We start from the raw sequence: 15149 nt of genomic DNA on the forward strand, positions 1-15149 counted from the left end.
TTTTTGTGATTTCTTTTTGATTTTTTGATTTTTTTCTGTGATTTTTTGATTTTTTTGTGATTTTTTTGTGATTTTTTGATTTTTCTGTGATTTTTTTGTGATTTTTTTGTGATTTTGTGATTTTTTTGTGATTTTTGATTTTTTGCGTGATTTTTTTGTGATTTTTCTAAGAAGTGTACGAGATTTTTTCGAGTAATTTACCCGCCCTCGCCTCGATGAGATTATGAGGTATGAGCACGCATACCTTGTATGTTGTAATTTTTTTTAATTTAATCGTAGGGCGAGCATGGTTACAATAGCATACTTCTCCTGTTTCTTTATACCTCCATGGTTGCACACCATTAAAAGGATCATTTAAAAAAAATTTATTTGAAATTTTGCTTTTCAGCACTTTATTGCAAAATTTCGTATTTTGCTGATTTCTGCTGACGTCAGCAAAATTTGAAAAAAAAATTGAGCAAAAATGTTCCTATTATTGATATGCAACTTTTGTCCAAATTTCATGTTTATACCATAACTACCATAAGCCAAACTGGAGTTATTCAAAAAATAAGTTTTGCTGACGTCAGCATTTTTTGGTTTTTGTCTAATATCTTTTTTTGGGTGAAAAAAATAATTATGGCACAGCTATTCCAGTGATCTACACTCCAATAGACTTCTTTCGATGTATGAAGTGATATGCTATGACAAGTGGAAACGGTGATAAAAAATTATGGTAAATTTGGACGTGCCTTAATTTGCCTGAGACCAATTTGTGCCTAAGTAGTACCCCACCCCGCCCCGGGCTTTTTTGCTACGAGTTAAAGTGTGAAGTGGGCTCTTGTTATTTTCGCGCCTGATTTTACTTTCAAAAATCGAAAGTGGCCGTCCCTCATGTCAATCAAAGATGGCAGCACTTTTACAACTTTTTTTACACCAAAATAAACAAAAAAGTAATCGGTTTTGCATGTGCTACTTTTTACTACATGGTGATGACTGAAGTGAGTATTTGCTGTAAGGGATCGCATGACAGAGGTGATTTATTTTATTTCTAATTAAATTTTTATATAAGTTTGTTATGTTAACAAGGTTCAAAGTACATGGAACTTGGCAGCAATGTTCAATTTGGAGAGTTGCTAACATTAACAACACCTTGACTGTAAGCCAGAGGGATTTTATAACTTTGGAAATAAACAGAAAGAAACAAATAGGAGTCAACTCTATAAGACACATTTCAAGTCACAATAGAACAGATTTATGTCCTGGCAGCTCATATCAAGCTCAAGTGAAAGATCGTCATTATTTTCTTATGGAGGAGAAGACAGATGAAAGAACATATGAGGTATGCACTTTTTGGTAACCATTGAAAAATTGTTCTTTTTGCATCCCAAAGAATGTTAAAAATGCATGCGGCCAGACTCTCAGAAAGATTCCAGGTTTTTTGAAAATTGCGTCAGGGTTCAAATTATTTTTGCTGGGACAGGGAGATGACAGACTTTCTGAACTTTGAAAACCCAGGCAAACACACATAATCAACTTACCATAAAAACTCTTTCACAAGCTTTAAAGACTTTCAAAACTACTAAAAACCAGGTCAAAACATCAGCCACATGTATTTGTAACAGCCATTTTGTTTCTAAATGAATCTAGATGTTTTCATTTTCATTTGTTTTCCTTTCTGCAGAATCAGCGTTTTCCATAAATTATGCACGCGCATCGAAATTATCAAAATGCGGGCTAAAGTACTGCTAAGTAATACGCCGAAAGCTGACCAATCAGACCGAACCTGCATTGCAGGGAAAAATCTCCCTGCAGGCAAGTTACCTGCACCAAGCGTTAAACAAGCAACAAAAATATCATTAACTAGACTGTGAACAAAGTTTAACACTTGGATTCCTAGGCTACCCATCTGACTGGGGTAACAAAAATTTTCTGGAGTGGCCCAATCCCACTGTACACAGAAATTACATCAGACAATGTATGGTGGGGAGAAGACATTATATGGACAGGTGTCGGGGTATAGTGGTAGTCGACCTTGGCTTCTGTGCAGGGGCCAGGGTTCGATTCCCACTCACAGTAGACAGTAGTTCACTTTGCAAGTGAACGTTCCTTCGCCCCGGTGAACCCATGCCATGTGAGGGGAATTGGGTAGTCAGTTCAAGGTGCTGACGGGACGCTCATTAGTAAGCGTCTATAGTTGCGAGAATAGGCCTCTAAAGCCTCCTGCAACTCAACCAAATAGAAAAAGAAAAAAAAAAAAATGGACCCCATTATGGACTCTTCTAAAAAATTGCTAATTGCATCACGGCACCATGCAGTCGAATTGTATCATGGCTACTGCATGTTTAATTTCACAGACTGGTTATTTATTTGTATTTCTTGAAATAAAATCATTTCATTCATAAGATAACTTTGAAATTGAACATAACCTCATAAGGTCACAGGTGTCACAGACACAGGGCACAGGTCATACAAATTACAGACCAGCAAAACGCTCTTACCATCAACTGACTATCTGACAAAACATGGCAATTCCGCTACCATTTCATCGAACCTCCAAAGTCATTTGATTTGAGTTAATGAACGGCGTATTAAAAATTTTAAACGATTTCTCTTTTGCACCGAGTAGGCTTTTAAATTGAAATCTGAAAAAAATCCGTAGTGGAACACACACAGCATATCAAAAAGTCCGTTCTTCTGCAGAAAATTGTGAAATCTGTTATATCGCCACTTGGTAACTCGTCAATCAATTGTGTACGCTGGAAAAAAGTCTCTTGAGAAAAAAAGCACAAACAAAAAATGGCGTCAAGGCGTGAACAGCGTGTGTGTGATTAAATTATTAATTACTTCTTCAAGTTATTACTTTTAAAATACTTTAAAAATACATTTGGCTGTGATTATGGGATAGTAAAAGTTTGATCGATAAATTTGAACAACAATTCGCTAAAAAACAAAGAAGAACAGAGAAGAAGGTTAAAAAAGGTTCCAATTTTGGTGATGAAGGCAAATTATGCAGCCGCTATTTTTAAAAGTTCACACAAGCTGACAAACGAAACATGTTGTTGAACTGCTTGATTTCTCAAACCAACCGCTACGATGGAGTCCTGTTGGAGTTTGGCGAGAAATCAGAGGCGATAAGATAAAATGGCCGTCAGAGTTGTCAGAAAGTATAGAAGTTTGTCGAAAAAAAGTGTTTTCATAACAAAACTGACTTCTTTATTTCTTTTAATAATTGGAATAAAAGAGAGCTCTAAATGAAGACATTCTATTGCAAAATAACTCTTTTTGAACAAACCGAATGTTTTTGTTTACATTTTGGATCCTTGAGTTCACGAACATGAGAGAGATGTTGTTTGATTGGAATCCTGTTTTTAAAGTGGTTTTAACTTCAGTTTTTTGCAAAAGAATATACTCAGAGTCTGCATGTTTTTGTGTCCAAATTCGATCTATGTAGAGTGGCTATAGTTTGTTTTGTTGGCATAGCTTTTGTAATTAAGATGTTGTATTTTTCTTTGGCGGACTACATGGAAAAATAGGGTGATTGGAAAATAATTTTCTGTTAGACAATGTTGAATATGTCTTCGTTACTTTTCAGCTTTTAGTTTGGCTCAAAAACATTAAAAAAGCAGCCAAAACATGCTTAGAAAGTGACCCTCAATGGACGCCATCCCTTTGTTTACTATTGTCGTACTTTGGCGGCCATTTTATTTCAAAATTATACTTCATTGCAGAGGTCTCCGTACGGAAAAACTTTTATCAAACAAACAATGCGTACAGAGTGAACTACGCTACGATAATCGTGAGATACACTCTGGTACAGAGTACATCATATGTAAAAGATGGCTAAAGCAGATTTTTGCATAAAAAATTTGTTGGCTCAAAAAACGCATATTTATCTATAAGAATCACTATTAATAAGCATACATTAATGTTCTTAGTCAAATTACTCAATTTTTTTATGAGATAGATGTTTTTTTTTGCTCACAAAGTCTTGAATATGAAAGCATATTTCAAGAACATGAAATTTTGGTTTCTAAAAGTTCTTTTCATAAGAAACAAACAACTAATTTTAATAGATCGTCACTATTTGTGTTCTGAATGATTGTTTAGGTCACGTCACGTAGATATCAATTATAAATGTGTTAAATGCATAACCAGGTAGGTCCATAAAAGTATCACTTGTTTTATGAGATAGATGTTTTATTTGCTCATAAGGGCTTACTCTTGAAGAATGTGTGTGTTTAGACATGACGTTTTGGTTGCTTTGCGTGTTTGTATAGAAAACTTGGCCAAATTCGATATTTATTTATAAGCACATTATCAATTACTTAGGTATTAGCTTTTCTCGAGATTGGCTCTTTGATTCTTTATGATTTTTTGCACAAAGATGCATAACTATAAACCCTCGAATGTGACGGAGCTCGATTTAAAAAAAATGTTTACAGCTAAAAACCAGGTTTTTTGGACTTTGTGAAATATTGGATCATTGTTTTTTTTCAGATTTTTTTGCATGAAAGTAGGTAAAAGATGGCTCAAGCAGATTTTTGCAAAAGAATTTTCAGCTCAAAAAACACATCTTTAAATAAGAATCACTATTAATAAGCATACATTAATGTTCTTATAGCCAAGTTACTAATTTTTTTGATGAGATAGATGCTTTTTTGCTCACAAAATCTTGATTATGAAAGAATATTTCAAGAGCATGAAATTTTGGTTTCTAAACGTTTTTTTATAAGAAACAAACAACTAATTTTAAAAGATCGTCACTATTTGTGTTCTGTATGATTGTTTAACGGTCATGCTCACGTAGATATCAATTATATATGTGTTAAATGCATAACCAGGTAGGTCCATAAAAGTAGCGCTTGTCTTCTTTTATAGGATGCTATTCAACGCCTCAACAACCTTCAAACAAATGCATCGGTTTTGGCAAATATGAAGAAGGAAAAGGAGATTGGGAAGAAACATTTGGAAAGTTTACCAGCAATGAGGAAATTTCTTGAACGTTCAAAAATTGATGTAAATATTGTCCCAGTTTTAAAACTTAGTATAATGACTTTTTTGATATAAACTTATCTTTTCAATACAAAAGATAATTATTATTGACTTACTACAAATCAAGCTTTGACAATAACTATGGTTTCAGTTGCTGGATTCCATTTTTCTTATCAAGCTCTCTTGTTAAGAAGTTTTATTTAAAAAATTTGCTGTACATATCTACAGTACAACTTTATCAAATAAAATATTGGTAGATTTCATAATTATTCTTTACCTTAGGTAAACAAGCTTGACAGGTTGAACATTATTCATGTCAGTGGAACTAAAGGAAAAGTAATATTTTTTTTCGAATGTTTTTGAAATATCTGTATACTGCATTTGTATATCATCTTATCTCGTATATCAGGTTATATAATTTTAAAGCTCTTTTATAAGATTTTTTTTTTTAATCAATTACTCGCAAGACATTTACCACCTCAAAAAAGTTCTTGGAGACGATTCCTGATCGTTAGACTCGACTTGATTTAGACTTGATTTTCTTGAAAACTGCATTCAATAATGCTGCGAGATAGAGAGACTTTTTATTCAAACCTCTCATTTACAGGAGAAAATAGTCTGCATCATACACTCACTGCAAAACAAACATGTGTGAATAGAAGTTAATTTTTGTAAAAAAATCAAAAATAGGCAATGGATTCTCTTATAAAAAACTGCTTATTAGAAGATTCACATGGGCTATAGAAAAACAAAAATAAAATAAAAAAACATCAAAACAAACAGAAGTTAGGTTGGTTTGATGGAGCCACTTTTTGAGCTTTCATAAAAAGCATTGAAGGCATTAAAATTTGAATTACAAAATTAAAGTCTTTTCTCCATAATATATTGAATTATATCAGGTTTTAAGAATCTTTGGACAAATAAAGATAATAAAAAAGACGCTAAATGGTTAAAGAGAGTTGAGAGGGGAAGTATTTCTCCGGGCAATTCTCTGGGGGGGGGGGCGATTATTTGGGGTGCATTTGTCACAGGGGCAATCATCCTAGAATCAAAAATTTTTTTTCTTCTAATTTTCGATTTTCAAACATTCATTGCAACAAGAATAGCGATTTTTGGTATGTGTGTTTTCCTGCAACGGAGACAGCAAGGTTATAATTTTTCTAGATCTTGACCAACTGAGGATGACGGTAAATCAGCACTTTTACCGTCCTTGCGGGGCAGAACTGCGGGTTATTCCAAATCGCTTCAGTCACTTTACCGTCCTCAAAAGCGTAAATACATAAACTCACTAATAACTCATTCACACATTCATGGAAACTGCTGGGGGCTCCTTTAATTGTTTATGTTACAATGCCCTTTTTTACTCTTCTTTGTACTTATCCTGATTTAATCTTTTAATCGTTTTGAAATGTATACTAACAATTATCGCAAATACTAGATACTTTCTTGACAACTTATTGTATTGTTCTTTCTTTTAGGGATCTGTTTGTGCATTCTGTGAAAGTATTCTAAGACAATATGGTTTGAAAACAGGATTTTACAGGTAATTATTAAAAAAAAAAGACTTAAATTTCAGTTTTCTTAGTTTTTTTGTTGATTTCAAAATATATGCTAATCTTTTAAAATTATTCTATGTATGAGCATCAAATTTTGTCGAGGCTCCACTATTTTATTTTCTTGGCACAAAGATTATTGTTATCTTCAGAAAAAACATAATTTTTTATATGCAATAAAAGCCATTTTTACTATTGTGACTCTTAACTTGTTTGAAATTCAACATGTTAGGCTCAACTTTCTTCTCAGATTGTTTTTTGGTGTTATTATTTATAGAATTTGGTGGATTAAATTTAAAAAGGTAAAAAACTCAAGGTATACGAGAATGTTCTGTAAATTTATAGTTAATTTTAAACACTGTATCAAAAAACTTTTTTCTTGCAGTTCACCTCATCTGGTGGAAGTGGGAGAACGAATCAGAATCAATGGAAAACCTTTGGATCGAGATCTCTTCACCAAATATTTCTTTCAATTATATGATAGACTTTCGGAGACTGCAGTAAGAAACATTTTTCTGAGTTAACATATCATTTTGCCTCTATCTTTTTGCAGTCATTTCCAAATTATGTATTAGTACATATGAAATTGTAGTATATTTTGACAAGATTACATAAAACCAACTGAAATGTCTGTTTTTCAAGTTTTAAAATAAATTCTCACTTTCCAATTATTAATCACATTCATATCGTTTAATTAGAACTGATTGGTTGTTGATTATATAATGCAATAACTCTAAAATCGGAAGAGAATCTTGGATTAACCTGACTGGTTTGGGATATTTTGCCCATAGAACATTTAATCTTTTTCGCCTAAGTATGACGCAAAAACAGTGTAAGACCCTCCAATTAAGGTCTTGGGGACCATTCAAAAAGTACGTACGCTCAAAATCGGTGAAAATTGACCACCCCCTCCCTCCTTGTACGCTCTCGTATGCTTTGGCATTACCCCCCCTTTCGCGTACGTACGCTTTTGAAATGACCCCCCCCCCTCAAAAATTTTTTTAGATCGTATTAAACAGTCTATATAAAGGTAAATTAGGGGATTTTGAGAAAAATTAAAATAAGCTCAACTTCTGTTTGTCTTTGTTGATGATATAATCAGAAGATCTAACCAAACTTTGACTGAAATTTCGTTGTATTGAAAAATGTCAAAGCGTACGTACCTTTCTACCTGACCTCCCCCTCGTACGCTTTCGTACGCTTTTGGTAGTACCCTCCCCCTCAGAGCGTACGTACTTTTTGAATGGTCCCTTGGGGATGTGGGCTTGGAAAAGTTGTTAGGCAAAAAAAGAGTCTGCGATTAAGAAAAAAATCAGTACCATGGTCCTAACCATCTCATTATCCCTTTAATATAAAATAATTAAAAGTGTTTAGGGGATTGACAAAGTTCTTGTAACGATTTTGTTTGTTCGTTATATTCGTTCAAGCTAAAAACACGAGAAAAAATTATACAAAGTAACTTGACATATTTACATACATAGGCCTATGTTAGTAGTCGGTTAGTCAGTCAAAAAATATACAAGTCAAAATTGTACAAGCTATAGTCAAAGTCTGAGCCAAAATCTAAGTCAAATAAGATAAAAATGGCACAAAATAGCATGGAAAATATGTACAAGACAGAAATATACTTACAAAATATTGTCGGCAAACTATCCCAAAAACAAATAAAAGACTTGACTTGATAACTAGTCAGACGCTATCAAAGTTGCAGTTTTGTCAAAGTCAGACATGACATTTTCTTACTAAAAGGTCGTCTTTTCTCTCACAGCTTTCTTGTGTCTTGTCAAAGAGAAAATTGTGTCAAAAAAAAGGCGTTCAAAGTTTTCTATATAAAAAGGCAATAAAAAACACTAATTACTCCGGCAGGAGAGCCATCATACCAAATCACTCCGATGGAGAGCAAATTCAATGACGTTATGCACTTGGGAGTTTTAACCAAAACACTCCACCCAACAGAGATTGCGTCTCTCCAAACAACCAGTGCATCCAACAAGCATTTGCCATTTGACCAACAAATCATACAAACGCAGACTGCGTTTCATGTAAAAGTTCTTTGAGTTACCAATGCGATTAACTCATATCAAAGTTCATTTAGTAGAATTTAACACAACAATACCATAATTACAACCAAGCTGGATTTCGAACCACGCTCGTTAAGACCATTTCATCGAAGACAACGATCACTGGACAGCTTCCAGTAATCCTAACCTCCCAACGGCTCGTTTAAAAGTGCTCCCGTCCTTCGTCCTGACGATTGCCACTCGCGTTCTGCCGTCCTCTGATGGAATTACGCTTTGGATTCGTGCCAACGGCCACTTGTGTCTGGCGATTGAGGTGTCCTTGATGACCACAAGGTCTCCTGGCTTCATGTTTCTCGTTTCGCTCGTCCATTTTGACCTTTCGTTAAGCGAGGGCAGGTATTCTTTCACCCATCTTGACCAAAACGTTGCGAGTGCCTTTTGGACTTGCTTCCATTCGCTCCTTAGTCCGGATGCCTCGCTTATGATTGGATAATTTGGTGCGGATTGACCAAGAAGAAAGTGATTTGGAGTCAGGGCTTCGTAATCGTTTATGTCGTCACTAACAGGTGTAATTGGTCGGGAATTGAGGGTTGACTCTACCTCAAGTAATAAGGTGTGTAAAGCCTCCTCATTAAACATTCTGTCACCCACCGTTGCCCTCAGTGCTCTTTTTGTCAGCTTGACCATGGACTCCATGGCACCACCCATCCATGGCGCGACGGGTGGGTTGAACTTCCATTCGATGTTGTTTGCTGAAAGTTCATTAGTAATCCTTTTCTGGTCTAATTTCTCGAGTGCCTCCCTTAATTCTCTCTCTGCCCCCACAAAATTAGTCCCGTTGTCACTTCGGATAACCCTGGGGTTACCCCTTCTTGCCCTGAATCTTCTAAGTGCTAGGATAAAACAATCAGTGGACATGTCACCTGCTAGCTCGAGATGTATACTTCGTGTCGTCATGCAAGTGAACAATGCACCGTATCTCTTTGCTGCACCAGTGGTTCTTCTGGTTCGTCTTCCTTGTTTGATTAGCATTGGACCAAAGTAGTCCACTCCGACATTTTGGAATGCGTGACATCTGGAATCAACTCTTTCAAGTGGTAAGTCAGCCATCAGTGGATGTTTCGTCTTGACACTCTCCTTTTTGCAGAAGAAGCATTTCGTTAATATCTGTCTCACCTTTGATTTTGCGGCTGTGATCCAAAATTTCTCCCTCAGGATGGACAATGTTGCGTTTCTTCCGATGTGATGATGTTTCTCATGTGTATGTCGGATGATGAGTGTGCTGATCGGATGTTCTTTAGATAAGATGATTTGATGCTTCGCTTGGGTAGGTAACAGTGCTTTTGAAAGTCTGCCTCCTACACACAGAAGTCCTTCCATCTTTGTTGGCTGAAGATTCGTCAGTCTTTGTGCGGACAAACTTGCTCTGGATTCTTCTTGAGAAATTCTGCATAGTTCTCGGCTGGCTCTTTGAAGATCATTGGCGGTCAGAATTGACATATCTGTCTCCGAGCTACCGTGTCGTTTGAATTCTACCCATCTCCTTTTCAGTTTCATGATCCATGCGTGAGCTCGTTTGATTTTGTCCCATTCTGAAAACTTCTCCCATCTGATGACATCTGTCGTTTGATCCTCTAATCTCTGGATGCTAGCTGTCGATGTCTCTTTCATGATTTCTTCTGGTAGGGGGTCAATTTTTGCCTCCTCTTCGAATTTGATTAGATCAGGATGTCTCAGAAAAATCAGGACCATTGACCCACTTGTCGATTGGCTTGTCTTCTGGTTTTTCTGTGATTGGTCTTGTCCCAAGATCGGCAGGATTCAACTTGCCAGGTACGAAATTCCAGTCTTGAACATTTGTCTTTTCTCGGATCTCGTTTGTCCTGTTCATCACGTAGGTTGAGAACCTCTTCTCTTCATTACGTATGTATGATAGTACCACCATTGAGTCTGACCACAAGAATGATTTGTCGATTGGAAGTCTCATCTCATTGTTGATACAGTGTTTTATCCTTGAGGCAAGGACTGCAGCTTGAAGTTCTAGTCTTGGAATGGTGTTTCCTTTGATTGGCGAGAGTCTCGATTTTCCAACGATGAGTGAACATGTAACATCTTCGTCCTTGACCGCTCTGAAGTAAGCACAAGAGCTGAATGCCTTCAATGATGCATCTGCAAAAACATGAAGTTCTACACCATCCCTTTCAATTGGAAAACCAAACCATCTTGGTACCTTGACATTTCCAAATTCAGGCAATGTAGACAACCATTCTGTATAGGTATCTAGCAAGCTCTCTGGAATAGGGTCATCCCAACCAACTTTTTCCTTCCACATTGATTGGAGAGTGATCTTTGGTGCAATCAGCAATGGAGCCAAGAATCCTAAAGGGTCGTAAATTGAGCTAAGAAAACTCAAGAGCCCTCGTTTGGTTTTTTGATGTTCCTTCATCTTGATTTTGAAAAAGAATTCGTCCTTGTATGGATCCCACCATACCCCAAGAGTTCTTTCATGAGGTAAATGTTCCAATTCTCGACTGGTGATCTTTGGGGATACGTCCTCCGTAGGCATAGCTTGCAGCAATTTTGGTTCATTTGATAGCCATTTCGTCAACCTAAACTTCCTTCCTTTCACAACTTCTGCGACATTAAAACAAGTCTCTACTGCATCCTCGGTGTTGTCAAACGAGCTAAGGAAATCGTCCATGTAAAATTCCTCAGTCACTGCTTCTGTTACTCTATTTTTATTCTCCTCTGATAGATCTTTGAATGCTTGAACCTCTTTACCTTCCACACGGGTGATGCTGCTTCGTAACGCCCAATTGGCACAACATGGAGAGTCGATCTTACCGAAAAGATGAACCTGCATTTTATATTCCGTGATAGGGTCTGGAGGTTTATCCCTCCAGAGAAAGCGGAGTGCATCTTGATCCTCTTCTGGAACTAAGACTTGGTGATACATTTTCTCAATATCACTGATGACTGCTACTTGACCTCTTCTGAACCTCGAAAGTACGGTGACAAGATTATTTAGCAGGTTCGGACCAGGTAGCAAACTTTTGTTCAGGGAAGTGCCTTTGAAATTTGAGGAAGCATCGAAGACGATTCTAATTTTTCCTGGTTTCCTTGGTTCCAGGACAAAGTGATGCGGGATGTAGTTAATTTTGTTCGAAACTGACTTCGCCTCTGTATCTGACAATTTCTTTACATGTCCCAAAGTGATGTACTCTTCAATCTTTGAGTGGTAGATTTCTTTGATCTCTGGAAATTTCTCAAGACGTTTCTCTGTTGATAGGAGCCTTTTCTCAGCTAGGAATCGATTGTTCTCGAGCTGAACTTTGTCCTTTCTCCACAACATTCCAACTTCACACCTTCCTTCGACGAAATTGGTACCGTTTTCGAGAAGTGTGAGAGCTCTTCTCTCATCCTTCGTCAAGAGAGCAGGTGATAACATTGATGTGGTTGCATAAGACTCTTGTTGCCAAAACCTTTCAACACTCGCCTCCAGTTTCTCGAAAGATAGGAAGTTTGCGGTTACAGATTTTTCAGAAGATCGTCCTCCAAAGAGTGTCCAACCAAAGATAGTTTTTACCGCCATTGGATCATTTTTCGATTTTCCTTTGACAAAATCAAGGTGAAGCAAGGCCTCCGGAGTGTCTGCACCAATGAGAACTTCGACATCTCCCTTGAGAGGCTGGACAATCGATATATCCTTCAGATGATCACAACGTTTCTTTAAGTTTGGTAAGTTGTAAGGTCGCATTCTTACATTCAGGTTGTCGACTACCCAGGCATCTTGAATTGGGATGGCTGAATTGAGATTTTGGGAAGCTGGTGAAATTGTGAAATTGACGGACTTTGATTTGAACGACTGCTTCTTTGTTAGGACGTTTGAAATCCTCATAGTTTGACTTTTTCCAGACAGATTCAGTTTTGAAGCGAGACTCGACTTTATCAAAGTTGTATCCGAACCAGTGTCGAGAAGAGCATTGACTTTGATTTTTATTTCGCCATTTGAAACAGCAATTGGAATGACTTGAAGATAAGTATGGACGTTTGATTTTCCATAGTTGGATTCAATAACTTCGGGTGTGTCATTTGAATCGACGAAGTTGGGGTCATGTAGTGAGGAATGATGGCGTTTCTTGCAATGTCGACAGGAAACTTTTGACTTGCACTCCCGGACAGAGTGTTTTGGTGATAGGCAATTATAACAGCATCGCTTTTCGTTGATTAGCTTCCTTCTATCAGTGATTTTTTTCTTTTGGAACTCGTCGCATTGCCATATCTTGTGTGGTTTTTGGCAAACCCAACAGCTCAATTTCTTGTCGTTGCCAGAATCAATGTAGTTGTTTTGGCTTTCCTTGTTGCCACCTTTCTTATCTCTCCTCTTGTTTTCTTGAGTTGCAATTATATCTGCTATTGGATTGTAGAATTCCTTTAACGTGGCATCTAAGAATGTTTCAAGCTTAAACAGACTTAGATCAGTGTCATCGAAGTCCTTTGATTTCTTGTAAAAGTTCTTCCTCAGGTTGTCTGGCAACCTAATGACCGCCTTCGACAAGTTTTCCGTTGAGTGAATGGCGGAAATATTGCCAATCCTTTTTAACCAAGTCAAGGTGGATTTTAATTGTTGGTGGAACCTTTTCAAAGCTGCTCTATCATTTGACACCAGTTGAGGTTTATCCAGCAGAAGTTTTAGTTTGGCATGGGTTACCACTGTAGCATTGCCAAAGTCTCTCTTTAATGACTTCAAAGCGGTGGCGTAGAATATTCCTGATGTCCCAATGCACTCAACACCTTTTCTTGCTTCTCCTGTGAGGACACTCAGCAGTCTCTCTATCCGATCATTGTCCGTGAATGACAACTTGAAGTGAACTCTTCGACTGAAGTTTTCGATGAATTCAGGCCATTTGGCACTATCTCCATTGAATTTAGTTAGCTCGATAATTGGTAACGTCTTACTTTCAAACTCATAGCGAAGTGCTGCGCTAGCAGTGACAGGGTTGGATAGACCAGCAAGACAAGTCTCTTCTCCCTCAACCAAATCATCAATAAAGTTATCAATAGACTGCAAGAACGTTTTTTGAGGTTTTGTAGCAGCAGTTGGATTTTGGGTGACATATGTACCAGAAGATTGACTCAAGCTATCTGAAAAGGCTACTTTTGATGGTATCTGCCTTAATCGGCGAAAGCTGCTGCGGGACTTCGCTGTCACAGAAGATACCGATGGTGGGGATGGGTTGGGAAATCTGAAATTCTGGATATTCTCTGATCTTGGACTGGAACTTCTTCCATTGAAGTAGCTTGGTGAATGATAACCAGATCCACCACTACCACAACTTCCAGCGTATTCACTTTGAGCACTGTTTTCACTGGATCCTTGACTGCTTGAATAAACACTCGATGCTCGTGTTCTGCCACGAATTTCCCTTTCAACTTCAGCTATCCGGTTCGACTCCCTTCTTTCGCTTTCTTCACACTCCTGGATCTTCTTTGGATCAGTTTCCATTGACATGTATTCTGTGTTTGTAGCTCTAAACTTGAGGTACGTTGTCAACATAGTCTCTTGTAATACAAACGCATTTTGAACATCTCCTTCGTTGAGACAAATGAGAATTTGGTTAATGACTCTTGTGAGGCTAGAAAGCTGGGCTCTTCTGGAATTTCGTAATGATACGAGTTTGTTTAGCTCATACATCTGTGGATCTTCAGCTGGTTGTTGACCTGCAATTCTATTTGATCTCCTCATTGTAACAGTCTTTGATGCAAACAGAATCAGTAGTCAGAGTAGATATGTTCAGGAATGAGCCGGAAAAGACGAACGGTTTTGGAACTGGACCGGAAACAGGCGAACGGTTTTGGAACTGGACCGGAAACAGATGGAACGGAACAGACAATGTCCGGAACAGACGATGACCGGAACAGACGATGACCGGAATAGACGATGACCGGAACAGACAATGACCGGAACAGACAATGACCGGAACAGACAATGCTCGGAACAGACAATGCTCGGAACAGACGATGCCCGGAACAGACGATGACTGGAACAGGCGATGACCGGAACAGACAATGCCCGGAACAGACGATGCCCGGAACAGACAATGACCGGAACAGACGATGACCGGAACAGACAATGCCCGGAACAGACGATGCCCGGAACAGAAAATGCCCGGAACAGACGATGCCCGGAATAGACAATGACCGGAGCAGACGATGACCGGAACAGACGATGTCCGGATCTGATGAAGCCCGGAAATAACTTAGACTTCACCACCCAAATCTTGTTGTTGAGGGGCCCATAGAAACTAAGAGAGGCAGAGAGAGAGGGAAACGAATGCTTTAAGGTATACCTGAACCACACTCCAGTCCAACAATCTCCACCGCTTATCTCCTCGGCGCATCAGAATATTTTCTTGAAATTTTGTTTAGGGGATTGACAAAGTTCTTGTAACGATTTTGTTTGTTCGTTATATTCGTTCAAGCTAAAAACACGAGAAAAAATTATACAAAGTAACTTGACATATTTACATACATAGGCCTATGTTAGTAGTCGGTTAGTCAGTCAAAAAATATACAAGTCAAAATTGTACAAGCTATAGCT

The 15149-nt window shown here is 37.7% G+C and overlaps 3 protein-coding genes across 4 annotated transcripts in view; 1 reads left to right on the forward strand and 2 right to left on the reverse strand.

Moving 5' to 3' along the window:
* The first annotated feature begins 845 nt into the window (after nt 1-845).
* Nucleotides 846-15149, forward strand: part of LOC136799658 (folylpolyglutamate synthase, mitochondrial-like) — a 32668-nt gene continuing 18364 nt past the window's right edge. Inside the window, exons 1-6 of one of the 2 annotated variants that reach the window (XM_067056376.1) lie at nt 846-932; nt 1069-1321; nt 4861-4998; nt 5257-5310; nt 6453-6517; nt 6913-7027. In XM_067056376.1, the coding sequence (XP_066912477.1) occupies nt 1289-1321; nt 4861-4998; nt 5257-5310; nt 6453-6517; nt 6913-7027 (405 nt within the window). In that variant the 5' untranslated portion in view covers nt 846-932; nt 1069-1288. The other variant, XM_067056375.1, reaches the window with a different exon arrangement.
* LOC136799659 (uncharacterized) lies at nt 7897-10278 on the reverse strand. The gene is made up of 2 exons (XM_067056377.1): nt 8160-10278; nt 7897-7954 (listed from the first exon to the last, which is right to left on the reverse strand). The coding sequence occupies exon 1, from the start codon at nt 10217-10219 to the stop codon at nt 8708-8710; it is 1512 nt and encodes a 503-aa protein (XP_066912478.1). The 5' UTR covers nt 10220-10278; the 3' UTR covers nt 7897-7954; nt 8160-8707.
* LOC136799666 (uncharacterized) lies at nt 10281-14699 on the reverse strand (the record flags this gene model as incomplete). The annotated part of the gene is made up of 1 exon (XM_067056381.1): nt 10281-14699. A coding segment is annotated over exon 1 (4014 nt), but the record flags the coding sequence as incomplete, so codon positions are not given.

This window comes from Clytia hemisphaerica, unplaced genomic scaffold (assembly GCF_902728285.1).
Source record: "Clytia hemisphaerica strain Z4C2 unplaced genomic scaffold, Clytia hemisphaerica genome assembly, whole genome shotgun sequence".
In the NCBI taxonomy this organism is placed as follows: Eukaryota; Metazoa; Cnidaria; class Hydrozoa; order Leptothecata; family Clytiidae; genus Clytia; species Clytia hemisphaerica.

What these genes read in the sequence shown, in the direction of transcription:
- LOC136799659 (XM_067056377.1), bottom strand. Translation starts at nt 10,219, where the DNA reads ATGAAAGAGACATCGACAGCTAGCATCCAGAGATTAGAGGATCAAACG.